At 54.1% G+C, this 25,319-nt stretch overlaps 1 protein-coding gene across 3 annotated transcripts in view; it reads left to right on the top strand.

Moving 5' to 3' along the window:
• Positions 1-24,586, top strand: part of ACSF3 (acyl-CoA synthetase family member 3) — a 70,582-nt gene extending 45,996 nt beyond the window's left edge. For all 3 annotated transcript variants that reach the window (XM_037040166.1, XM_037040163.1, XM_037040164.1), the window contains 5 exons: positions 4,075-4,201; positions 18,695-18,829; positions 19,548-19,659; positions 23,935-24,070; positions 24,340-24,586. In XM_037040166.1, coding sequence (XP_036896061.1) covers positions 4,075-4,201; positions 18,695-18,829; positions 19,548-19,659; positions 23,935-24,070; positions 24,340-24,567 — 738 coding nt within the window. In that variant the 3' untranslated portion in view covers positions 24,568-24,586. The remainder of the gene's footprint in view (positions 1-4,074; positions 4,202-18,694; positions 18,830-19,547; positions 19,660-23,934; positions 24,071-24,339) is intronic.
• The last annotated feature ends 733 nt before the right edge of the window (positions 24,587-25,319 follow it).

The following is a 25,319-nucleotide window of genomic DNA, read 5'->3' as shown; positions in this document are numbered from 1 at the left end:
TAAGAGGAACTGCCTGGGGTTTCAGAAGCCTTCATCTTCCTCAGCCTCCACTCCGATTGGTTCTTACAGCCAGAAATCATGGGGTCCTTTACTTTCTGGCACTGGAACCTTGGATTGGGGGGTCCTGGTGTGGGGCTGGGACTCCTCACTCATCAGCGGGGGCCTCTGCAGCTGAGATGGCCCTCCCAACTTTGGTCCACCAGTCATGGGTGTGGTACCCGACTGTACTGTGTATCGAGCCCCTCTTACCAGTCTCAGTGTGGTGTCTTTAATTCTGTAGTTGTAGGGCCTTCATTCCTGGATTTCAGGCAGTTCTGAATAATGGTTGTCTGGTAGTTCAGTTGTAATTTTGATGTGGCTGTGAGAGGAGGCTAGCTGTGTTTACCTACATTGTTTTTTCTTCATTAGGCTGCTAGTACAGGATTGTATTGATTGATTTTCTAATACTGAACCAGCCTTGCATTCCTAGGACAAACCCCACTTGTTTGTGGTGTATCATTTAATTTACATAGTGCTGGGTTTGATTAGCTAACATTTCATTAAGGATTTTGCATCTGTGTTCATGAGGGATTCTGGCCTGTAGTTTCCTCGCACTTTTTGTCTGATTTGGGTATCTGTAATGCTCACATCACAAAACGAGTTGGAAAGTGTTCCTCCTTTTTCTGTTTTTGGAAGACTTTGCATATAATTGGAGTTATGTATTTTTTAATGTTTCATAGAATTTACCAGTGAAGCCATTTGGGTCTAGAGGATGGTCTTTTTTGGAAGATTTTAACTGAATTCAACTTCTTTAATAGTTATAGGACTATTCAAGTCACGTACTATATTTTGGGTAAGTTTTGGTACATTGTGATTTTTTTAAGGAATTGGCCCATTTAAGTTGCTGGATTTATGTGCATAGTTTTTCATAGACTCCCCTTACTAACATTTTAACGTGTAGAATCTGAAGTGATACCCTTCCCATTGATCATAGTGAGCCCTTGTGTCTTGTGTTTCTTTTTTCTTTGTTATTCTTGATGGAAGTTTGCCCATTTTCTATCTTTCTTCAAAGAACTAGCTTTTGGATTTATTAAATTTCCTTTATTGCTTTTCTCTTTGCAGAGAATCTTAGTTTCAGTCTTTGGTTTTTGTCTATTTGCTTTAAAATTTTTTTCTCTTTCTAGTTTCTTTTTCTTATTACACAAAGACAAATATTTAAAACCTTTATTAACAGGTGCTTGGAGTTTGTTGATGTTTTTGAAAAAATTAGGTTGTAAACTCTTACAAATTAAAAATGCGGTTTTTAAAAATCTCGACTAGACATGAAGCAATTTTAAAACTTTTAAAGGTGTATTGAGAAAAACCAGGCTCTAAAAAAATTGTCATTACCTAAAAGAGACATCTTTAGATAAAAGTAATAAAAACTCCATGCTGCAGAGATAATTCAAATAATTCTAATTGTTCAGTCAACAGGCAGAAAGCAGGCACTAAGGTCTTCAGCTCCAATCTTTTGTTCGCTTCTCATTGCTGCAGTGATACTCATTTGATACTCATTTCTTCTTGTTAGATGACTAAACAAGTGATGGTAGAGATGGTAAGCTGGCATTTGCTCAGCCTCAGGAGTGGACAAACTCTCCGCTAGTGAATCAGCTGCTTTTGTTTCTTTGCCATCTTGTGGTTTAGGATTTTTGGCGGGGGATCTGCATCAGTAATTGAAGTTTTGGGGGTACAGATATTGAGGTGGTGGTTGATCTTAGGTCTCATCTCCTTGAGTCTCCTTCTTTGCCATGTTCCCTAGGCTGTCTTTCAGGAGGAGGGCCCCTGCCAAATTGTGGTCTATAGCCTCATACATGATCTGGCTCACTGGCCTACCTTGTTCTCTGGCACCTGGTTGTCATGACCCTCCATCCCTTCTCCCCACACAGGAGAGGTGGAACGCTGTGGTCGACACTCACAGGGTTTCCGCTTATTGTAAGGGGGAACCGTCTCCTGCATTAGGTGTCGGTCCTGTTGGGTCCAGCCTTCAGGAGCACGCTTTGATCCCTCATCCTTTTCCCCACTCTCACTGTTCTGGTAATTCTGTTGGCAATTGCGTGGAGGACCCCTGCAATGTGGATAGCATCCATAATGGTTACAGTCTGCTGCATGTATACTATCTATCACCTGTAACATTTGCTGCCTCTGCACCCTTTTCTCCTGCAGCAATATCGCACTCCACAGTCTCTCCACCCCCTGCACTGCGAAGCTATTTCCTGGGGTTATTCTTCTTTACGGCAGTCTGATAAACAAATACATCTTCCTCAGCATCATTCCTGTTGATGAAATCATATCTGTTTCTTACATTGAACCATTTTACTGTTTCCAAAACCTTCGTCATTGTGATCTTTTTGTCCCTGCCAGCAGGTGCTGCCAGTGTGAGGCCACCAGGGCCGCTACTCCCTGCACGGGTGCCCACTGTGCTTGGAGTCAGCGGCGCTGGGAGTGGGGGCGGTGGGCCGCTGCTGGGTCTCAGCCTCGCTGCTCATGGTCGCGGTGATGGTGACTGGGGCTGCTGCGCCACTGCTCAGGGTTCTCTGGGGTCTGCTCTCTGCTCCCACTACCGATTGAACTTCTGGTTTCTTTTCCTTTTTTAATATTTTATTTATTTTTAGAGAGGAGGGAGGGAGAAAGAGAGGGAGAGATACATCAGTGTGTGAGAAATGGGCGAGAGATACATCTCTCTGTTGCCTCCCACACACCCCCCAGCACCTGGCCCACAACCCAGGTGTGCCCTGACTGGGAATTGAACCGGTGACCATTTGGTTCGCAGGCAGGTACTCAATCCACTGAGCCACATCAGCTGGGGCCTAACTTCTAATTTCTTAAGGTGAAACTTTTAGGTCATTGATTTGACACCTTTTTTCTAGTCTGTGCATTTATGATATAAATTTCCCTCTAAACATTGCTTTCGCTGTACCTCCACCAATGTTGACATGTTGTATTTTCATTTTCATTCAGTTCAAAATATTTTCTAATTTTCCTTAAGACTTCCTCTTTGACTCATGGGTTATTTATAAGTGTGGTATTTATTTTCCGAGTGTTTAGCGATTTTTCTGTTACTGATTTTTACCTTATAGTCAGAAAACATACTTGGTATGATTTCAGTTTGTCAAAAACTTTGTTAAGGTATGTTTTATAGCTCAGAATATGTGCTCTCGCTTGGTGAGTGTTACTGGTTTGTGTTGGAGTGTAAATGTCACTTAGATACTGGTGGTGGTGAGTTCTTCCACAGCCTTGCTGATTTTCTGACTACTAGTTCTTTTGCTAAGTGAGGAGTGTTGAATTCTCCAACTAGGCCAGCAGTGACTTACCGAAGAAATGCACACAGGGCCTCCTCTGCATGTGCTCTTCCTAGCACCAGGGAAGCCCTGCTCGATTTCTTATAAAACCTCCCTTCCTCCTGCCCTGTGGTCACATTGGAGAAACACTGAGAGTCCCTGACTTCCACGACCACATGAATGCCAGTGCCACTCTCTCCTGGCACCCAAGTCTTCCTCCTGAAGCTGCCCTGTCTCAGTTGACTACTCTGTCAGCTTCCTTTTCAACAAGCAAAGTAACCCCACCCCCCACCCCTCCCAGAGTTGCTACCATCCTGGAGCTCCTCCAGTAGCTGCAGGCAGGGTGCGGGCAGCTGCTTGCTTCTCCTGTCTGTGGTTTGTCCAAGAAATGCCCTGAACACAGGATTTCACCTGGAGTCAGAAGCATGGCTTTTTAGAAGTTGACAGGTAGCTAATTCAGCCAGGCCCAAGCTCTGAGACCTGGCCACTTACTCACATCTTCTAATCTATAGCATGGAGCTGTTTTAGGGTGAAGAGATGACCCACGGCCCTTCCCAGGGCAAGGCAAGCTCAGGGCATAGCTCAACACCATCATCATCGAGTGTCTGTGTTGAAAGCTGTGTTTCTCAATCATTTCTAGTTTGAAATGATTAATTTCAAACAGTTTAATTTCAGAGAAGCATGTGGGCCTCAGGTTGGGCAGGGCACAGGGAAGGCAGGTGGAGACCCTATCCTGGGAGGTATTGCTCTGATGTGTTTGTTTCTCTCCACACCACAGGTGACCCCAGGGTTGAAGGAGAAGGAAGGGGAGCTCTTGGTCAGGGGACCCTCCGTTTTCCGGGAATACTGGGGCAAACCAGAGGAAACGAAGAAGGCATTCACCTCGGATGGCTGGTTTAAAACAGGTAGGGGGCACAGAGAGGGAGGGGGCACTGGAGCAGGGGTGCCTGAGGGGAAGGGAAAGGACCACAACTTTTAGGTCATGGTCCTTTCATGGTCATGGTCATTCACGACTTGGCTACCCCATGTTGTCACCACACCTAGATACCCCAGAATCTTCCATCAAGGGCAGAGACAGGGCCTGGGAGGGGGTGCACTTTGTGTCTCTTATCTTCCTGGTTGCACCCCCCAACCCAGTGCCTCCACACCCTGCCAGCCTCTGAAAGGAAGCTCCTGAGGCCACAACCCCCAGGAAAACCAGCAGCCCCTGCTTGGTGGTCCTATTACCCCTCTTGGGTCAGGACGCCTGCCCCTCCCAGTCACCACCGCACTCTAAGTCAGAGAGCCTCCTCACCTTCTCCCTCTCACCCTCCCCCTTAGCCCATCATGCTTTGTAAATCTGCCCCTCCCCTACTCAGAATCAAGGTTGTTTTGATAGAATGTGGTTTATTTTTGGTGTGGGTCATTCATTTCCCTGTTCCCTACCAAAGTCTGCACTCTGTGTCATCCGCCCGAGCAGGCTAATATAAACCCGTTGCCAGAGCCTGGGGCCCCCGTGCCCGGCAGGAGGAAGTATCACTGCTGAAATGCACTGGCGGGCCCCCATGCCAGCATCCTCTCACCTGGGGTGCACACCCTGAGCTTGTTCCAAGGAGCCTCCCACCCTCTGTGCCCCCCATCCCACATCCCCTCCACCATTCTGTTCCTCACCCTGTCCCCTTGTGTCCCCCACTCCCAACCTCCTTGAGCCCAACAGTCGAGGCGGCAGCGGATGGGAGTGCACAGGTGTGCAGCTGCACCGGTTCACTGGTGTGTGTGCTCATCCAGAACGCGCACCAGAACCTCAGCTCCCTACCTCTAGAGGGGGCATTCTGGGTGGTTTCTCCTTTTCTTTTTGTCTCTGTAGTTCTAAAACTTCCATGCTGTACACACAGTAGTTCATAATGATCTTGAGGCAACATTTTCTAAAAAGAAAGGCCTGTTTTCACATGTCATCATACGTGGGGTTATTACATCACACCTGAAGTCAGAAATGTGCCTTAATGCCTGCTCTTCTGTGGGGAAGAAGAGCGCAGGAGAAAGGAGGCCACCTGCAGACAGAATGGGATGCCTCCCGGGGTCACTGTGCCACCGTGTGTTGGGCCAGGAGAGAGGGTGTGGAGAACACAGCTGTGGCCCTCAGCCTGCTCACCCTCGTGGCATGTGCTGCTTGTGGCTGCCACCCACACAGGTGTCATCTCACCAGGCTCAGGTCAGCATGGGTTCGTGGGGGATGGATCCTGTGTCCACTCTCCAGTCTGCCACTGTCATGAGCCTGAGGTCACCAAGTGACAGAGCAGGGGGCTGCATGGGTCCACCGAGTCGGGGCTTGAGGGTGGAGGGGCAGATAGAGAGTACTTCTGGGAGGTATCAAGCAGCCCCCCCTTTGTCCCCATGCAGGTGGCACTTTGGACTGGACTTGCTGATCCCAGCTGGCCCCATGTCCACCCTGTGGTCCCACAGTCATCCATAGCTTTCTGTCTCACACACCCTCAGAAGTGTATTTCCTAGTGGCTGTGGTTGGTAGTATCCTGTCCCCCCAGTCCCTCCATGCTGGGTTCTGAAAGGTTTGCAGATTGTGTGTCTGTTGGCCCCCAGAATAGAAGCCAGTGCCCCAGGAGTGCTGGCGGGAGAACCCAGTCAGCAGAGGGCCCCCAGCTGGGGGCCCAGGAGCCAGGTTGCCTGTTTTGGGCCCTCTGGTTTCTGCCTGTGACAGGATGTGGTCAGTATGTTAACACACGCCTGTCTGGTTTACCTTCTGTAAACATCTGCAATAATACACATCAGTCTGGTGGAAACAAAGCTCTCTCTGATACTGTCTCTCAAATGCAGAATTTAGGAAATACTACTTTTGAACTAATTGTGCTTTTTACACATCCCTATGAGTGGTTCCAATTTGGAAACCTGACTGACTCTGTATCCATCTTCTTTCGTTTTAAAATTCCAATAAAAAGCTGCAGATTTTTTTCTTTAAAAGCACAGGAACCAAACCCTGCGGACTTTGCTGGCAGCAGGGCTGACTGAGCACAAGGGCAGCAGCAATGCAGAATGTGGGGCAGTCCGCGTTCAAGCGTGTTAGCCCTACTCTTGATGAGTGTTTCAGCTGAAAAGGAATAGTATGCATTAATTATTGTAAAGAGATGTCTTTAGGAGAAAATGATTTTGAAATTCAGTTTAATTTCATTGTAATGCACTGCAAACAGGAAGGGAGTATGTGTGTTTAATTGGCTCTCGGGGGTAAGGCCTGGAAGCCGCATGCCTTTGTCACAGGCCATTAGCGATACAGACTGCATAATGAGAGCGCACAATCAGCGCACAGCTGCCGGCTCCTGCGGGGAGAGCATGATATTAAATAGAAATCAGGATAAATTAAACTTAACCCTTTCCCTGGCCAAGCCCTCCCGCCATGTGAATTCTGACCAGAGCTGGAGAAGAGCCGAGTGGGCCAGCTCCTCCTCAGTGGCCTCCCCATGGCCAGGTGGCAGGAGACAAGCCACTTTGCTTCCAGCCGCTCTGGTCCTCCCTGCCCTGTGTGTGTCTGTCTTCTTTCCCACACCCCAGCTCTGCCAGGGAGCACGTGTGGGCAGCTCCGCACAAGCCCCAGGGCGCCTGGCTGCCTCTCAGGGAAGAAATCAAAGGCCTCCCCCAGACACTTCCCTGACAGCCACAGTGACCCCTCACCCGCTGAGTTCTACCCAAACCCTGCCATAACCTCAGAGACGCAGGCCGGCACACACAGGTGCTGGGGCCGGTCCAGGGCAAAGGGACAGGCAGTTCTGGGACCCAGGCTCCCGCAGGGTTCCACACTGACCCTGCTGTCAGAGCCAAGGACATGGGGATAAGGACACCGACCTGAGGACATGGATGGAGATGAGAACACAGGGTGCATGTGAGAATACAAGGATGAGGACACAGGACACCGCTAAGCACAGGGAGAGGAGGGCGTGGGATGGAGCTGAGGACACAGAGATGAGAACACAGGACAGACATGGGGACACCAGATGATGATGGGGACGTGGGGCAGCGCTGAGCGAACACTGTAGCTCCTACTGTGTTCTTGATGCTTTTACCCTGAGCAGTTTTATCATTATAAAGAGACTGATAACTGAGTATGAAGGGAAAAAATGGTATCTCTGATTTATTTCAAAGGATATGTATGCATTATACACTGTTGAATGTTGAAAAGTGACAGTAAACAGTAAACTGTATTTCCCTAATTTTAGATAGATACATGTATAGAAGGTATGTAGGTAACTGGGAGAAAGAACCACAAGAAAATCAGACTTCCAGCCAAGATGGAGGCATAGGTAGAAACACTGTGTCTCCTCACACAACCAAAATTAAGGACAACAAAGATTTAGAAACAAAAACACAACCAGAACACACAGAAAACTGAACTGTACGGAAGTCCGACAACTATTCAACCAGACCATTAAGAGGGGCTGAGTTGGTGGCCAGCGGAGAGGGGTCACAGCAGGAAAAGGTGGTGGCTGCCAGACCTGGGAGGCATAGGGCTGACTGCAGTCACACATTCGCACACAGATAAACTAGGCAAAAACGGGCAGCGAGACAGACCAAGCCACCCAGGGTTCCAGTGACGGGAAATAAAGTGTAGAATTACCGATTGAAAAGGTGCCTCACAGGAGAATTAGTTCGAGAGACCCACAGGATCCTAGAATGTACACAAGCCCACTCACCTGTGAACCAGGATCAGAAGGGCCCAATTTGCTTGTGGCATGCCGCAGAGGGGACTGAAATCTGACAGAGAGTGGAGCAAGCCCCATTGTTCCCTCTCTGACCCCGCCCCCACATACAGCTGAGCTACTGGGTTACCCCACCCTGGTAAACACCTAAGGCTCCGCCCTTCAGTACGTAACAGGAGCAACAAGACAAAAAAAAAAGTGGTTCAAACAGAAGAACAGCTCAAAGCCCCAGAGCCAATACTTTTAAGCGACCAAGAGATAGCCAACCTATCAGATGCACACTTCAAAACACTGGTGATCAGGATGCTCACAGAACTGGTTGATTTTGGTCACAAATTAGATTAAAAAATGAAGGCTACACTAACTGAAATGAAGGAAAATGCACAGGGAGCCAGTAGTGATGGGAAGAAAACTGGGACTCAAATCAATGGACTGGACCAGAAGGAAGAAAAAAGAAGAAACAACCAAACAGAAAAGAATGAGGAAACAAGAATTCACAAAAATAAGGAGAGGCTTAGGAACCTCCAGGACATCTTTAAACGTTCCAACATACAAATTATAGGAGTACCAGAAGGGGAAGAGGAACAGCCACCAGTGGAAAACTTATCTGAACAAATAATAAAGGAGAACTTCCCCAATCTGGCAAAGGAAATAGACTTCCATGAAGTCTAGGAAGCTCAGAGAGTCCCAAAGAAGGTGGACCCAAGGAGGAACACACCAAGGCACATTATCATTACATTACCCAAGATTAAAATGAAGGAGAGAATCCTAGAAGCAGCAAGAGATAAGAGGACAGTCACCTACAAAGGACTTCCCATCAGACTGTCAGCGGATTCCTCAAAAGAGACCTTACAGGGAAGAAGGGCCTAGAAAGAAGTATTCCAAGTCATGAAAGGCAAGGACCTACATCCAAGATTGCTCTATCCAGCAAAGCTTTCATTTAGAATGGAAGAGCGGATAAAGCGCCTCTCAGATAAGGTCAAGTTCAAGGAGTTCATCATCACCAAGCCCTTATTATATGAAATGTTAAAGGGACTTATCTAAGAAAAAGAAGGTGAAAAATATGAACAGTGAGAGGACAGCAAACTCACAGTTATTAACAACCATACCTAAAACAAAAGCAAACTAAGCAAACAACTAGAACAGGAACAGAACCACATAAATGGAGATCACATGGAGGGTTAGCAACAGGGGAATGGGAGGAGGAGAGAGGGGGGAAAAGGTACAGAGAATAAGTAGCATAGACGGTAGGTAGAAAATAGACAGCAGGAGGGCAAGAATAGTATGGGAAATATAGAATCTTAAAGAACTTATGACACACGGACATGAACTAAAGGGGGGGAATGTGGGTGGGAGGGGGTTTGCAGGGTGGAGGGGAATGAAGTGGGGGGAATGGGACAACTGTAATGGCATAATCAATAAAATATATTTTTTCAAGAACTCACCAAAAGAACAGCAGAAGAGAGCACCCTTACATGGACTGATTGGGCTGCCAGAGGTTTGCAGCCTCTGTGGAGTGTAGAAACTCTCTAAGGTGTTGCTGTCATCATCGTGGTGAATGAGGGCCAGCCATGTAGCCCAAAGAGTCACCCACAGAGCCCAGACAGCCTTGAGCAAAGACAATGGGCAGGCCCCAGAAAAGAAGTACGACTGGCAAAAAATGTGGGACATGTTTTACTTCCTGGTGATGAAGGAAGGAAACGTGAAAACAAAGATTGAATCCTTTCGACCAAATTGGCAAAGAGTCTTAAAAAGCTGACACTCGATGCTGTAAGGCCAGCGTTTCCCACACACAGGTGGGCCTGGGCATTGAGAGTGTTCCCAGGAGTCTAGTTAAAATAATCAGAGGTGGTCAAAAGTGGGTGTGTCAAGATGTCCATTACAGAGTTATCTATAATGTGAGAAGTTGGAGCCCCTTTCTCAGTGTTGGGGAGTGGTACACATAGCATGATCCATCCAAACAGCGGAGTGATGTGAGACCTTGGTCGCCATGTTCTGAAGAACAGCAACATGAGGGAACCCTGCTGGTGTGGGTCATGCACACGTGTGTGGGGGTATCGTGTGAGGGGTGGGCATGACTGGGTTTGTATATGCCGAGCACAGAACACTGGCTCTTATTCCCACTGAATGACCTACACGTCCTTCTCTGTTTTCTCAGTATTTCTTTAGTAAGTTTTGTACTCTTATAAACACAGATAAGTACAAATTGCTCTTAAATTTTATACTGATGTTTAAACGTTATCACGTTAAGAAGGCCTCAGAACAGCACTCAGGAGTGATGTTGCTCCACGTACACCTTGCCAGGGCAGCTTACTCATGGCTGCCTGAGCTCTGACGTGTTTCTCCAAAAAGGAGACTTTTAGTTTGACCAATAAGTCATAATGAGGGATCCAGCAGAGTGCTGAAAGACAGGGACCACATTAGTGGGGTCCTGCGATAGCACCGGTAACTGGAGGTTGTCCCAGCCTGCACCTGGGTGACCAAGAATGACCATTCGTACACAAGCCTTGCTTCTCCCCGGGAGGCAGGGTCACTGTTCCAAAGACACTTAGTGTCATTGGCTGTTCAGTTTGCAGCTGCCCTGGGCCTTCCCTGACTGCATGAAACTGAGCCCTGCTGTGGCTGTCATGGTCCCCTTTGTCGGTGGCACCTTTGTGGGCAGACACTGTGGTGGTAGTGTAGTCCTGTCCGGCAGGCAGCTCCTTTGTGTGAGCTTCATTTTTTCATGCTGCTTAAAAATCCTTTGTTCCCCATGGTCATAATTATCTTCTCCTGTATTTTCTTCTGAAACTTGTCGGACTTTACTTTCATGAAGTGCAGTCTTCAGTCCACCGGGATCTGTCTTTCATGTGGAGGGATGCAGCAGCAGCATGGTGTGCGTTGCCCTGCCCAAACTGCCCTGTGCCCTGCCATGTGCTTGGCTGCACGTACCTGCTCCTGGGCCTCCGTGCTCTTCCTTTGGCCCCCTTTTTTCCTTTTTGCACTGGTCAGTCCCAGAGCTCTGGCTAGAGGGTGAATGTTTTTGTTTTTGTTTTTCATAAAAGCTGGACGTCACGGCTGGAAGATGCCATTGGTTTCACCAGTTTTGGAAACAACAACTACCGTCCCCCAAGACTTGTTAGCTGTTTCTTTAATATTGATCGCCGGGTGCTAAATGACCGCTGACACGGTCCACCCATCGCCCCCACAGCACTCTGTCCTCAGTGGTTTGTGTGCAGCCTCTGTGGCGTGAGGCCCTGCACATTTGCTCAGAGCTGGGCTGTGTGGGGACCGTGGCTCATTTCCCCAGGTCGGGAAGGCCCGTCTGTTCATCCCCCACTTCCACACCCCAACCAGCTCTGCAGCACAGGCACGTGCTGCCACCCTCCCTCCTCGAAGAACCCCTCGCCAGTGTCTTGCTGCCCTCAGCTGGGCTGTCCCCTCTGCATCAGCACACAGCTCCCACCTGGCCCTCCATTGCTCACAGTGCCCCCCTTCCCCCAGGCTAAACCTTCTGTCCCTGCACCATGACTTCCTCCCTCCTCTTCACTCTTCAGGTTGGGGCCCACATCCCCCAGGAGCCTCCTGAGAATGGATACATATCTGGCAGTGTCTTCATTCTGGTTGGGCTGGGGACGGATTTCCAGGTTAGGGATCATCCCTTTACTAGTCCCCAGCGTCCATGTCTGCTGCCAGCTGCAGCCATGTCACTCTTGGTGCTGCATGACCTCCCCTTCTGTGGAGTGCTAGGGAGTCTTCTTTGACCCCAGAGCCCTGAAGTTCGACAGGCTATGCACCAGGGGCACCACGACTTCCTCCTCATGCCAGCAACTCTGGAAACTGTGTCCTGTAGCTCTGGGAATTGTTTGGCTGATACTGTCCCCTCTGATGCCCAGCGACCTCTTGGTGGCGTAGAGTGAGAAGGGTGCGTTGGGGCAGCTGAGCCCTGGGTGCTCACAGGCCCACCGTTTCCTCCTGCCTGGCCACCCAATCCCCTCCGTCCCCAGAGAGCGAGCTACCACCACGCTGCAAAGCGGGGCTCCACCTGCCTCTGACTTTCAGTTCGTCTTCTCCACCTCCCCGCAAAGGCCTCTGCCCAAGCCCTTGGTGTGAATCAGCATCCTGTCGCCTTTCTCCACGCCTCACAGGGGTCCACTTTTGGGGTCTACATAGTTCTTACCACTAGTTCATCTGCTTTCCAGCTTCCAATATTTTTGTTAAATGCAATCTCCTTTCCTGTTCTCCCTGTTTAGAACTTTGGGCCATAAAAAAAGTGACTGTTGATTTTGTTCTAGGGAGACAACTTGTGTTCACCCTGCCATTTCGCCCTGGCAGTTTTCAGGTGAGGTTTGTGCTCCTGGAGGTTGCCGTGTCTTCGTTTCCTTCTGGTACCATCCTCCGTCTTGGTCCCCTGGGAGTAGGTCAGGACAGCAGCTGCCCGAGTCTCTGCATGGCACACAGGTAGCAGCGGCGCCTCTCTTACACCACAGGCACCCATCTCTGGGTCCCACGGGATAGCTGCACCACCACCCAGCCTGTTGGGTGACGTGCAGGTAGAGCCGAGGCTCTGAGTGGGCACACAGGGGGCCGCAGGGCAGAGCAGCCGGAGCTGACGGCCTTGGTCTCAGCTCCCTCAGTTTCGTCAGGGACCAGGAGCCCCAGTGCAGGATGCCCCGTGGCCACAGTGAGAGCGCATCTGGGTCTCCGTCACTTTGTTTCTTCACTCTCCTGCCCCAGTTTTCTGCACAGCCGGGGACGCAGCATCTGGGATGCTGTCATGCCCCACCCACAGCTCAGGGTCCTTATGGGGACAGGGACCGTACTCTTCCTGTGTCACTCCAGGGTCAGGACGCTCACCCAGCTGGGAGTACTTCACCTAAGGACCATACACGGGCAAGGCCAGGCCTTGTACCCATGGTTTACCCACACATCCAGAAAATTAGCCTCTGAGTACTGGGAGGTTCAATTACAGGTTAGGGCAGAGGCACAAAATAGCATTGGTTTAGAGAGCAGTGTCCAAACCCTTCTGGACATCAGTGTGCCCGAGCACCGTACAGCACCCTGTGTTGACCGCTCTCTGAGTACGGCCAGGTGCCAGAGCCAGGAGGCGGGACACTGCTCATCAGCAGGAGACCGATCCCAGGATCAGTGCATTTTGATAAAGGGGTTGTTACAAAAGTGAGAGTTGTTGATTTGTTTAGGGTCTTTGTCTGAAGCTCCCCCTCAGCAGCACGACCCTCGCCATGGGGCTGACCTCTGTCTGCCGTTCTGTTGAGACTGTTTAGCTTCCATGTGCCAGGCCCGGAGGTTAGGACTGGAGCCCTAAAGAACATAGGGACAGTCCTCAGCCTCGCTGATGCTCATCCAGTGGCCCTGCACTGAGAAATCAGAAATCACACGGAGAGCTGGCAGAGCAAGCAGGGAGGTCCGTTCAGACCATGGTGTCCAGGGGCCTCTGAGAAGGCAACCGCCAGTGGGAGGCAGAGGCACAGGTCTCTCACTCTGTGTGCAAAGCAGGAAGGGATGTGATGTCGGTGCAGAGGTGGAGAAAGACTGTGCTGGAGAATTCTGCCCTACAGTCTCCCCTCAGCTTTGTGAGAGGCCAGGAGGTGGCAGGGCCCAGTAGGCACATCGGGAACTTGGGATTTCTTCTGTGGGCCTTGGGAAGTCATTAGGAGGGGACAAGTAATGTGCAGAGAGGTCTTTGTGTCTTCACCCGATTTCCCCAGGAGGCAGTGCCCATGTAACTGGCGCATCACCAAAGCCAATTCCCAGGCTCGCTGAGGTCCCACTGCCCCACCCGCACTGGTATGTGCATAGGCAGGTGCGTGTATTCCACTCCCGGCCTTTACTCTGTGTGAGGAGCCACGTAACTATCACCGCCACAATGAGAACATTTCTATCACCACAGGGCTCCCTTGAGCTGCAGCTTGGTGGCATTGAACCTGTTCCCCTCTTCCGGCTGTCCCTAATCCCTGGCTACCACCATTCTTTGCCTTTTAGGGATGTCATAGAAATGGAACCATATAAATATGACCTTCAGGGATTGGCCTTTGGCCTCAGCACAGCTCCCTGGAGATCCGCACCCGGGGGCCAGCCCCTACCTCCCACAGTCAGGCCCCTGGGGACACGGCTGCTCAGCAGATCTTGTCAGAGAGTCTTGCAGGCCTGAGCCTTCCGGGACTGGGGGCCACTGCCCACAAACCCACACCTCATCAGAGGCGGGACTGGCCGTTGGCCACAGGCCTGCCGCTAGTCTCCCTGGTGGGGTGGTGAGGCCAGCCTCACAGGGCCTGCGGTGTCTCCTGCGGCTGGCAGGCAAGGGCCCGGCAAGCACTGTCACTGCTCCCTGTGTGTCTGGAGATGCCGCTTGTCAGTCAGGGCTGCTTCCGGCATGAAGGCCAGGGCCCACTGTGGCCTTGCACCCTTCGTCCAGGCCTGCCCTTCCTCACAGTTTGGCTGCCCAGAGGTTCCAGGAGCACAGCGTCCTGCCTCAGGGCACTGCAGAAATCCCCCGCCATGCTTCCTTCTATTTTTTAAGTCTGCCTCCCCTGGGCTCTTTAGGGGTTTGGAGACTGGCTTTGTTCCTTAGCTCCTTCTCTCCTGGACACTGCCCAGTGCAGGTGCTTTCAGGGCCACAGTGGGAGCCGAGGGAGGCGCACCCTGTCCTGCTGCACCGTGCACACGGCTCTGTAGTGCTGGTGGGGGCAGCTAGGGCGCCACCAGTGGGTGCCACACTCAGCAGCCCCACTGTGAGTGGCCCCCACCCTTGCAAACACATGGCCCCCACCCTTGCAGGCCAGCTTCCATGCTGCATCGTTCCTTCAATACCTGTGAAGGCCGAGGACCCCTTTTTCTGACACTGCTTCATCAGCAGCACTGGGCACACTTGTCACTGGCCTATGGGCAAGCCTCACCCTCAGAGAGAGACTGGGTCAGAGGCTCTCTGGAGCTCTGCAGAGCACCCATTTCAGACAACACCCAAGGAAATAAATGTGGAGGGGTGTTCCAGGTCCCTGTTTTTCAGAGCCTAAGGCAGCCATGTGGTCGTCACCTCTCGATTGAGCCTGCCCCCAGGTACTTGCGTGATCATCCTGTCCCACCAGTCCAACCAGGTCCCCTGGAGAGCAGAGCGATTCTACACTGGCATCTGGTGGACCTTGCACTCCACAGACCCTCTATTCTCACCCCTCATCCCCCTGACTCTCCCCTAGTGCCCTCACCCCAGAGAAGGAGAGCGCCCCAACCCGGCCCTCTCCCACCTTCCTGGATCCTGGCCATGCCTCTCCCTCTCTCCAGGGTCCCCTCAGAGCCAGAATTCCTTGAGTCCTTCCTCCAGTCTCCCCCGCCCTTCATCCCACTACCTCCCCTCCTTCAGTGATGGCCCCATGACCTTTGCACTTCTGCAAGCAGTGGCAGCCCCCGGCCTTGTCCTCGACTCCTCCCGAGCACGCCCCTCTGCCTCTGCCTCTGCTCCTCTCCCCAGCGAGCCACCAGCTTGATGAGTGTGGGGAAGCTCCAGGAGCTCTGGGCTGGGTGGGCCTCCCACTCTGTCTTTCACTCGGCCGTGGCCACTCCCAAAGGACTCTGAGAGGTGAGGGTCCATGCCAGGCACTTCCTAAAGACACCGACAGGCTGTCTGTGCAGCTTTCCTAGCAGCCAGGAGACCCAGCACAAGCTCCAGAAGGGTCCTTATGAGACAGGCTTTCTCTGAACTGTTTTCGGCTCCTTGGTTCCTGCTCAGTGTTTTCCCTGGGTGACCACCGTTGATCCCCCAGGTTTCCTGCCCATCCTGTAATGCCCCCCGTGCATGTGTCTAGCCCATCTCTACCCCGGGCCCTCAGTGCGCCCCACCCATGGGGTGAGCCAAAGAGCTTGGACTGCTTCCTCCCTCACCTGTTGGTCCCGATCCGGTCCTCTCCTCCCAGGTCCCCTCGCTCTGCCTGCTGTCCCACCCACCCTTACTCCCAGTTGGGCATGGCTGCAGTCACAAGCCACGTACAGCTTCCGCAGTGCAGTGGGAAGGAGCTTTGAGAGGCAAAGGCTGTCTCTCTACCTTGGGCCAGACCCTCCCATGGCCTGCAGGGCTCTCAGTGAAGACAGTATCGGGGCATGCCCTGCACTGTCCACCCCACCACCCTCCTGGCTCCTCACAGCCTTGCTCCTGCTCCCACGGGGGGTTGCATGCACATGCCCCACTCACACTGGGCCTCAGCCCCCCACCCCCTGCCTCCACTTCATGTGCTTCTTCCCCTCCAGACCGAGATCCACAAGGCCAGCGCCCTGCCTCTGCATGTGGCCGGCCAGAACTAATGTCTTGTGCCACAGAGCACAGCTCCTCACCTGGTGGGGGTGTCTCAGGGCTGCTGTAACCACTCACCACTAAGTGGGGACTTCTAACAGCAGCAATCCATCTCCCACCCCACGCTGATTCCGGAAACCAGAAGTCTGAAATCCAGGTGTCGCAGGGCCGCGCTCCTCAGGGGTCTCTGGGGGAGGATCCTTCCTGTTGCTTCCAGCTCCTGGGGCTCTAGGTGTTCGGGCTTTGGTGATCGCCAGCCTCTGCCTCCACCTTTACCCAGCTTCTCGGCTTCTGTGTGTGTCACGTTCCCCCTGTGCCTCCCTCTTTTAAGGATTATGGGATCACATGTGGGGGCTGCTGGGTAATCCAGGATGACCTGGACTGTCATCGTCATTCAGACCTTTTCTGCCTGACAAGGGTCCAAATAAGTGACCAGAGCTGTCCCTCATGTGCGTCTTTCCTTACGTGGCACACAGAGCCCCAGATCTCGCCGTGATACAATTGCCGTATGTCTCCAGCACCGTCCCTACCACTCCAGGGCTTGACTCTCCGCAGGAGGAGACCCTAGTTCTCACTGCTCTTCACCAGGCTGGTGGCAGGAGACAGGTGCTGAAGGAAGCCGTTGTCCACCACAAGCTGATGTGTGGGAAGGGGCACCTGGAGATGCCAGAGAACTGGGGTGTGAATAGGGCTGAAGTGGGGGAGGCAGCAGGTGGGGCACAGGAATATGGCAGACAGGGAGCCATATCCATGCCCTGGCGTGAGGGGATGCGGTCAGGGGCTTCGGAGTAGCAGAGTGGCCAGTGGGTGCAGCTGCAGGAGGCTTGCACCGTGACTTAAGCTGCATTAACACAGCAGGACTGAGCGGTTCAAAGAGGGCTCAGGTGACCTTGATGGAGGCCCCAAAGACACATGGGCCTTGGTATGGGCAGCGGAGGGGGGTGGTCTCCAGCAAGACCAGGTCAGAGGCAGAGCCCAGGGCAGGCAGCAACGCCTTCCTCTGCTGGGTCCCTGGGCTCGCCAGGCCAGTGGGATTGGGGTCAGGAAACCCCTGGAGGGACCTGAATGCCAGCATGGCCTCACCCTGGGCAGTGGACCGATGTGACGGACGTGAATGGACTAGGGCTACTCTCTGCATTTAAATGAGGGGCAGCTGGCAGTCAGGAAACTGGTGAAAGGCCGTGCATCTGTCCAGTGCGAAGAGTACACATCCAGAGCCAGCTACGCAGCTGCGATGGGGAAAGGCTGCTTAGGCCCGCCGTACTTGGAGCAGGCTGCGCCCCCCCCCCCAGTCCCCACGGCCCACGCCTGTCACTTCACGCCTGCACCTTCAGGCTGTCCCCGTGCCACGCCGCAGCTTTCTGACGCATCTCGTTTCTTTCGCTTCCTATCAGCACAGGAGAGGGAACCACCGTGCTCGCAGCCCTGTGCTCTTGGAGCCTGGCCTTCCCGCTGCACTATAAATAAGTCCATCCAAGCACACCCATCCGTCTTGTTTAATAGACTGGAGAGTGCCCCGCACCGCGGCAGGTCTCCAGGAGTGGTAAAGTGATGGATGGCTCCTTCCTATGTCAGACGGCATGATATATAATGAGATATTTATGATTTATTTCAGCTGATAACCCAGCACGAAGTGTAGGGTGTGAGAGCCGACAGGTGAAGCAGCAGTGCTTGCGGACAGTGGGGTGGCAGCGGCCCCTGTACACGTGCCACGCGTTCACACGTGTGTGCTCACACCGCCCACCTCATCACCCCCTCGACACCCCAGGATGTAGTGCAGACCTCCAGCTCCTTGTTGTCCTCCATCCCGCCCCCTCCCATGCTCAGTGGTGTCTGAGAAAGGACATTGGATCTTCAGCCGGGGAGGGCTCCTGGCAGCATGATGCCCGAGAGGAGAAGGCGGGAAAGCAGGCGGTCAGCTAAAGGATCAGGAAGGCCCTTTCCTCCTGTCCGAGACCCACAGGGCACCTCATGTGGCCCAGGAGCACCCCATCAGAAGAGGGGCCATGGTGATACCCAGCCCCACCAGGGCCCTGCCGCAGCTAGAACCCCACAGCAGATGGGCTAAGGCAGCCAGTTCTCTCATTTCTTCTCTGTTCTCACAGACTTGAGAGACAACTGGTAGGGGACTGGGTCATGACTGTGCAGACCGCAGCCATTCTGCCTTCATCGGGACACAACCAGAGAGGGCTATTCTGGTGTCCACATTGCAGACTGAAGTCAACAGCCATTGAGCTCTGTGCTTGCTGCCTTGTCCCCAAATTGCCCCCCCGTGGCCAGCATACCAGCGGTGTTGATGCTCACAGATGCAGGCGCCCACTGCTCCCCGCCCAGGTACACACGTCCTCTGTGCCTGTCCCTGCAGGCACAGGGACTGAAACGCACTGAGTCACAGCCCCAGCACGCCTTCTGGTGACCGGAGACTGTTTCCTCAGGTGACACAGCTGTGTTCAAGGATGGCAACTACTGGATCCGGGGACGCACATCAGTGGACATCATCAAGAGCGGTGGCTACAAGGTCAGCGCCCTGGAGGTGGAGCGGCTGCTGCTGGCCCACCCGAGCATCAAGGGTGAGTGGCCACGGTGCTGCCAGGTCAGCCCAGCTACACTGGGTCTGGACCCTCTGTCTCGGGAACGTGCTAGGTGTGTTTTCCTCTGTTTGATTATAGATGAAACGGGGACCAGGTTGTCCCACCGTGGGACACCACACAGGGGGCTCTGCCAGCCCCACATCGTGGTTAGGATCTGGCGCCCCACACCTCAGTGCAAGGAAGTGGCAGTAACTCCATGCTCAAAAACGACAGCGTGATCAGGTTAGCTGTTGGCTGAGCATCCTGGGCAGGACCGGAGGCTGCAGCTGGGGTGCGAGTCTCAGGCTGTGAAGACCCGTGGATGGTGGAGGCAACTCTGTGGACCAGGCCTAGTCATTTCACTGGGACTCTCCCAGATGGCCTGGCCATGGGAGCCTGTAGGGATGGGAGGCAAATGTTCTAGGCTTTTAACTGTCTTCAACCCTTTCCTCAGTGACTGCCCCAAAGGACAGGGAAAGGGCAGGAGTGGTAGGCAGGCCCTCTCCCCCTCTGCTCCCAGCCCCACAGAGACACCGTGGGGAGCCCGTCCTCGTCCACCCCCAGCAAGACCTCTGCACTCCCTAAGGCTGCTGGGCAGCTGCTTCCCAGGACTCGCCCCAGGGGCCCCACATCCCTGTGTTTCCTCTATGTTCCTGGCTGCTTTTAGCCAGAAGTGGTAATTTGGCATTTAAGGTGCCCCACCCTGTTCTGTCCATAGATGTGGCTGTGATTGGTGTTCCAGACATGACATGGGGCCAGCGGGTCACCGCAGTGGTGACACTTCAAGAGGGACACTCACTGTCCCACGGGGAGCTCAAAGAGTGGGCCAGGTAAGGGCTGTGCAGGCAGGGCCGGGCCGGGCGTGTGGGGTCAGGGCAAGGGGTGGGGGAGGCGGGAGCTGTTTCACCTCAGAGGCATGGGTGGTCAGGGGCGTGGACTGTCCTGTGGTCTGGGGGACGTGTGGCTGGGAGTCTTGCGCCTCACTGTCATCCATCTGAAGGGGGACCTGGAAGGTCAGGCAACACGGTACCTAGATGAGGCTGCGCTGACAGAGGACGCCCGGGAGGCTCTGTGAAGGTGGCAGAGGCCAGCCCAGAGCCTGTGCGTGCCCACCACCGAGGGGCCGCAAACACTTACAGGGGAAGAGGAATACCTGCTCCCAGCTGCGTGGCTCTGGTCCGAGGTCCGGAGGAAGGTTCCGAGGTGGCAGAAACACATGCCCCTGGACGGGGGGCCCCTGCGGTGAGCCAGCAGGTTCTCCCCCGGGTTTAGGAGCAGTGTGACTGGGGTGAACTGCCGGTGAACCTGCAGCGGAGATCCAGAGCCCCCAGCCTGGCCCCGGGACACTGGGGTGAGCCAGCTCCTCTCTGGTTGCTCTCTGGTTGCTCACTGCCCACCCAAGGCCAGAGGTCCACCCTCCCTGTGAGTGGCCAACCTCCCCACAGCAGTGCAGTCCCTGTCCCTCCCTCACCCTGCACGAGGGTCGCCCTTGCCTGACCCTAAACCCTCCCCAGAGCCTTTCTGCCATCTGCCCAATCCCGGTGGTTTCTGTGTCCCAAGGCTCACAGGCCCCTTTCCTGTGCCCACAGAGTTCAGGGGTCAGTCCAGGGCTGAACCCAAACCTCTTGTCCCATCCTTGTCAAAGGCTGGACAGGAGGAGACAAGGAGGGTCTGAGGGAACCACAGAGCAGTGTTCCTGTGAGCTCAGGAAGGAGGCTGATAGTGATCTCCACCACCCCCCCTTCCTTAATCTCAAATCCAAGAATTTCCTCCTCCCTGTGGAGCTCTTGGGGAACTCTCAGGACAGGGCGTGTACACTCGTACATACACCCCCCTCCAACTCGACTGGCCTCCTTCTCGGCGTTAAAGATATTTTTGGCTTGTCTAACATGATTTCACAAACAGCAGGGACACTTGTTTCATCAGGGACAGCGCAGCTGGGCAGTTAGACCCCTGGAATTTGCAGAAGCGCCGTTGGAGCACTGCCGCTGAACAAAAGAGGAGAAGCCGCTCTGATTGAACAATTACTCTGTTAACAACTGCACAGGGAGGTGTGCACGTATGAGTGTACGTCCCCTGTCCTGAGAGCTCCCCAAGTCCCAGGTCCGAGTCCATAGCCTCTCACTAACCTCAGGCAGGCGCCCGCGCTCCTGGCATGGATCTCTGCTCCTTCATGGACCTGTGCTCTGTGCTCGTCTCCCCATCTCCCTAAAATTCAGCTCCAGCATCTGGCCCAGCCCCCAGCAGGGTCCTGCACTGACGGTCACGATCATGGCTTGTGACCATGGGTGTGAGAAGACTCTGAAATTGGGTGCTGTGTGCAGAGAATTTGGGGGCACTCTGGGGAGATGCTCTAAGGGGGACGGAACTGAGCGGAGCAGGTGGCTACCCTGTGTGCCCCCGTGAGGACTGTCTCAGACTGAGGCTGGCATCTGGGCCATATGTCCTCCAGTTGGGCGGCCACTGCACAGTAACACAGAGGCCGCCCACCCCGAGGAGGGAGCCGCCCTGCGTCCCTGTGCGTGTCGGGGGGTGGGGAGTGGGTGCTGGCTTCTTAGCAAGGCTGCTGTTTCTTTCTGTGTCATGTTTGCCACCATTTGGGGTCCTTTTGGAAGAATTTTAAAAATAACTTTTTCCCTTTGACTGCCGTCTTTTCATTTCTGAAGATGCTTGCTGCCCCCTCAGTCTCTCTGCTTCCCAAGTAAAGGACTGTCCTCCTCCCGGACACTGTGCTTTAAAAGGAATCCGGAAGCTGGCAGCCCCAGCTCAGGTGATGCATCTCCCTGAGGTGCATCGTGGCCTCAGAGCTGGGTCACACCACCACGTGGGCAGGGTCTAGGCCACGGACAGCCTACCACCCTTCCATCCCCCCAACTGCCACGTGGAAATGGGTCAGGTGGGACTTAAACACCTGGGGAAATCCTCCATGTCATCATCTGATCAGACCATGATGAGTGATGAGCAGAGTCCTGTCCAGCTGTGCCCCACTGTCCCTCCTCCAAGGAGGCGAGTGTGGAAGGCGGTAGTTAATGCCTCCGCTGTCCGGGTAGATTTCTTCACAGGGAAACTTGCTCTTAACAAACAGCTCAGCTTTGGCGGATTCCTGTCTGAGGTCTTGCTTTGCCTGGAAGCAGCAGTCCTGAGAGCTTCATGGTAGACCAGTTGCTAGGCTGGGAGGAAAGCAGGCCTACCTCACAGACTCTGTCCCTACATGAAGGTCTCCTTCCCAGAAGGACCACTGTTCTTGGAAATGGCAGGGTCTGCAGATTTTAAACTACCTTCTTCACAATGCCTTAAGATCATTTTTTTCATTTGTATAGCTTTTGTTTCCTTTTACGGTGGTTGCTAAGTTAGGGTTGTTGATGTGAGTCTCTGACTTTGCCACAGTCTCCCTCCCGCAGTGACGGTGGCTTCATCATGCACAGATGTCCTGCGTGCTGCTGTTGCTCTGCACCTACTTTTGTATTTGTCACGCAGCCACAGCACACGCCTTCATTCTTGTTCGAATGGCTGTCTCCTACGGAGAACTAAGCGAGAAGGAGACGGTGTCTGTTCCCCTCTCTGCTGCTTTCCTGCCATGGCTGGCCCTCAGCTCCCGTGGGGTACGGGTCTGCTGGCAAGGAACTGTCAGCATCTGTGTGTCTAAAACTGTCTTTCATTTCACTCCCCTTCTTGAAAGATACTTTCTCTGGACATGGGATTCTAGATTGGCTTTTCTCTTAGTCCCTGGGAAATGGTGCCCCACCACCACTCAATCTGTTCATCTTGGGAATTGGCCATCATTTGGGGCCCCTTCTCTCTGAGCCCTGGCACCCAGCTCACTGCTGGCAGGACAAAAGGAAGCCCGGCATGGGGGGAACCACAAAACAATATGCCACCTGGACACCACTGGAGACACTGAGTTTAGGCAGCCAGGCTGTGGAGCAGGGGCAGCTATGTTCCAGGGGCAGGTGGGAGTGTTGGGCCCTCGGGGCTTACCCTGCCACACTGTCAGGGTCCCCAGGTCAGTCCTGGTGGCCTGTTCCAGCGAAGTCCAGCCTCCCCCCACATGTCGTCTCAATCCTAGTGGGCAGTCCCAGCCACCTCCTGCAGCTGCCAGGACCACAGGTGGTGGCAGTGTCTCCTCATGCGCCAGCAGCAGCCCGTACCCTGAGCACCTGGCTGGAATCGGAGCCACACCACAGCCCTCGGCCTGCAGCAATCTGTATGGCAGGAGCTGGCTCGAGGTAGCAGTGTGTTCAGGACTGTTATTGCTGATGCTTTCTGCCTGTGGGCAGATGGACCCAGCCTGCAAGGGCAATTAGGCCCATGTTTATTCATAAGCACCTGGCTGCGTAGGTGAGATTTGGGGTTTCTCTTCCACCCCCACCACTGGCTCCTTGCTACAACTCATTCTCAATGACCAAGGCTGCCCCACAGCTACAGCCTGGAGGGCACCATCCTCCTGTTGGCCCTGGGCAGACAATGGGAGGCCACGTGTCCTGCTCCCCACTATCTGCATCATTCTGGCCTGGCCTAAAGGTCTTTGTCAGCAGCCCCAGAGGCTGGAGACCCTGTTGCCCAGGAGGCCCTGGGAGATAGGAGGCCAGGACCTACCACCCCAGGCAGCATCCTGTGCTTCTGCAGTTTCCTTACCAGGAGGCATGCGGCCCCGTGTGTAGCTGTTAGAGAGCAGGGAGCAGGCAGCTCTTGTCTGCCCAGAAAAGGCCTCGGGAGGAGAGTGTGGGCCTGCAGCCTAAGGAGGAGTTCCAGATGGGACCTACGGATGCAGGCCCCCAGCAGGTGGCCCCACACGGGGGAACACATGTAACGGGGTGCGCCTCGTGGGAGTGGGCGGGGCTGGGCTCTGGTGCGGGGAGGCCACCATCTCCGCCTGTCTGGCTGAGGCTGCTGCAGGGACCAGGGTGCAGAGTAGGACTGGCCCTTTCCAGCTCCAGGAGACCTGGCCCCGAGTAGAGTTCACCCTTCCCCCCGGTCCCGGTGGGCAGAAGAGCATCTCTGTGTTAGCGTGCCCTGCAGCAGGGCACCCTCCCGGGACAGGCAAAGACGTGGCTGGGCTTCTGGGCCCAGAGTTCCTGCCTCTCAGGCCACATTTGTCTCTGCAGAGGCGTCCTGGCCCCATATGCCGTGCCCTCGGAGCTTCTGCTGGTAGAGGAGATCCCGAGGAACCGGATGGGGAAGATCAACAAGAAGGACCTTGTCAGGCAGTTCTACCCGCACAGCCAGGGAGCACCGGAGGCCCCTGTGACCCAGCATCTGCTTTGAACCAGAACCTCCCAATCGAGTGCAACAGAGGCCTTCTCTGCCCTGTCCTTGTCCCACNTGGCTGGGCTTCTGGGCCCAGAGTTCCTGCCTCTCAGGCCACATTTGTCTCTGCAGAGGCGTCCTGGCCCCATATGCCGTGCCCTCGGAGCTTCTGCTGGTAGAGGAGATCCCGAGGAACCGGATGGGGAAGATCAACAAGAAGGACCTTGTCAGGCAGTTCTACCCGCACAGCCAGGGAGCTCCGGAGGCCCCCAGGACCCAGCATCTGCTTTGAACCAGAACCTCCCAATCGAGTGCAACAGAGGCCGGCCTGGTGGGATGAGATTGAAGCAAGAGGCCTTCTCTGCCCTGTCCTTGTCCCACACCCACAGCCCTGTCTGACCCCTTGTGCCCCGAGGCTGCTGGTCAGGTCCGGGGGCAGGGGGTGTCCAGCTGTCACCCAGGGATGCCGCAGTTCGGAGGAAATTCAGTAAAGCTGCACAGAGAAAAGAACACCCGTGCTGTGCTGTCTGCCCGGGGCCTGCTTAGGGGCTGTTCTGTAGGTGCAAACAATGTACTCGTCTGCACACACATGCGTGTCACACAGCACGGGGAGTCTCTCGCTCTCTAGGACGTCCGTGTTGCTGCCCGATGTGACCTGCGACCCCTACAAAGTCTCCTGATTGAACCCTGACTGTTCTGAGGAGCCCACCCTGAGGATGGGCCTAGTTTCCAGGTGAGGGGGTTGGGCTTGCCGTCATCTCTTCTGTCCTCCCTGGGGTTTCCCTGTGTGGCTCCAGGGTGGTACCCATCTCAAGAGTGGCATCATTATGCCCCCGGAAGCCTGGTGGAGGCTCATGTAGGCCTTCGGGGCCAAGCTGACCACCGAAGGGACAAAGCTCAGGGTACTAGAGGGCCAGGGAGCTGTGTGCAAATTCTCAGCCCCCACAAAGGGAGCCTTCTAGACTACGGGCCTCAAACTTCTGAGATGGACAAGGTGGTCAATGTTTGAGTCTCTGTGGCCACGTGGTCACTATTAGAACCACTCACCTCTGCTGCAAGGGCTTGGGTTCCACTGTTCTCCTCTGGAGTCCAGATCCTCCCCCACAGAGTCCAGGAGCTGCCCGCCAATGGCCCTGCAGCTGTTCCGCCTTGACCCTTAACCCCCCACCCCTCCATGCTGCTCCCTCCATATACCCCTGCACTCCCCAACCCCTCCTTTCAGTCTTTGTCTGAATGCCACCTT

Source organism: Sturnira hondurensis, unplaced genomic scaffold (genome assembly GCF_014824575.4).
Source record: "Sturnira hondurensis isolate 20B ecotype Veracruz unplaced genomic scaffold, ASM1482457v3 Scaffold0002597, whole genome shotgun sequence".
Lineage (NCBI taxonomy): Eukaryota > Metazoa > Chordata > Mammalia > Chiroptera > Phyllostomidae > Sturnira > Sturnira hondurensis.
This window is presented reverse-complemented; position numbering and strand designations above follow the sequence as displayed.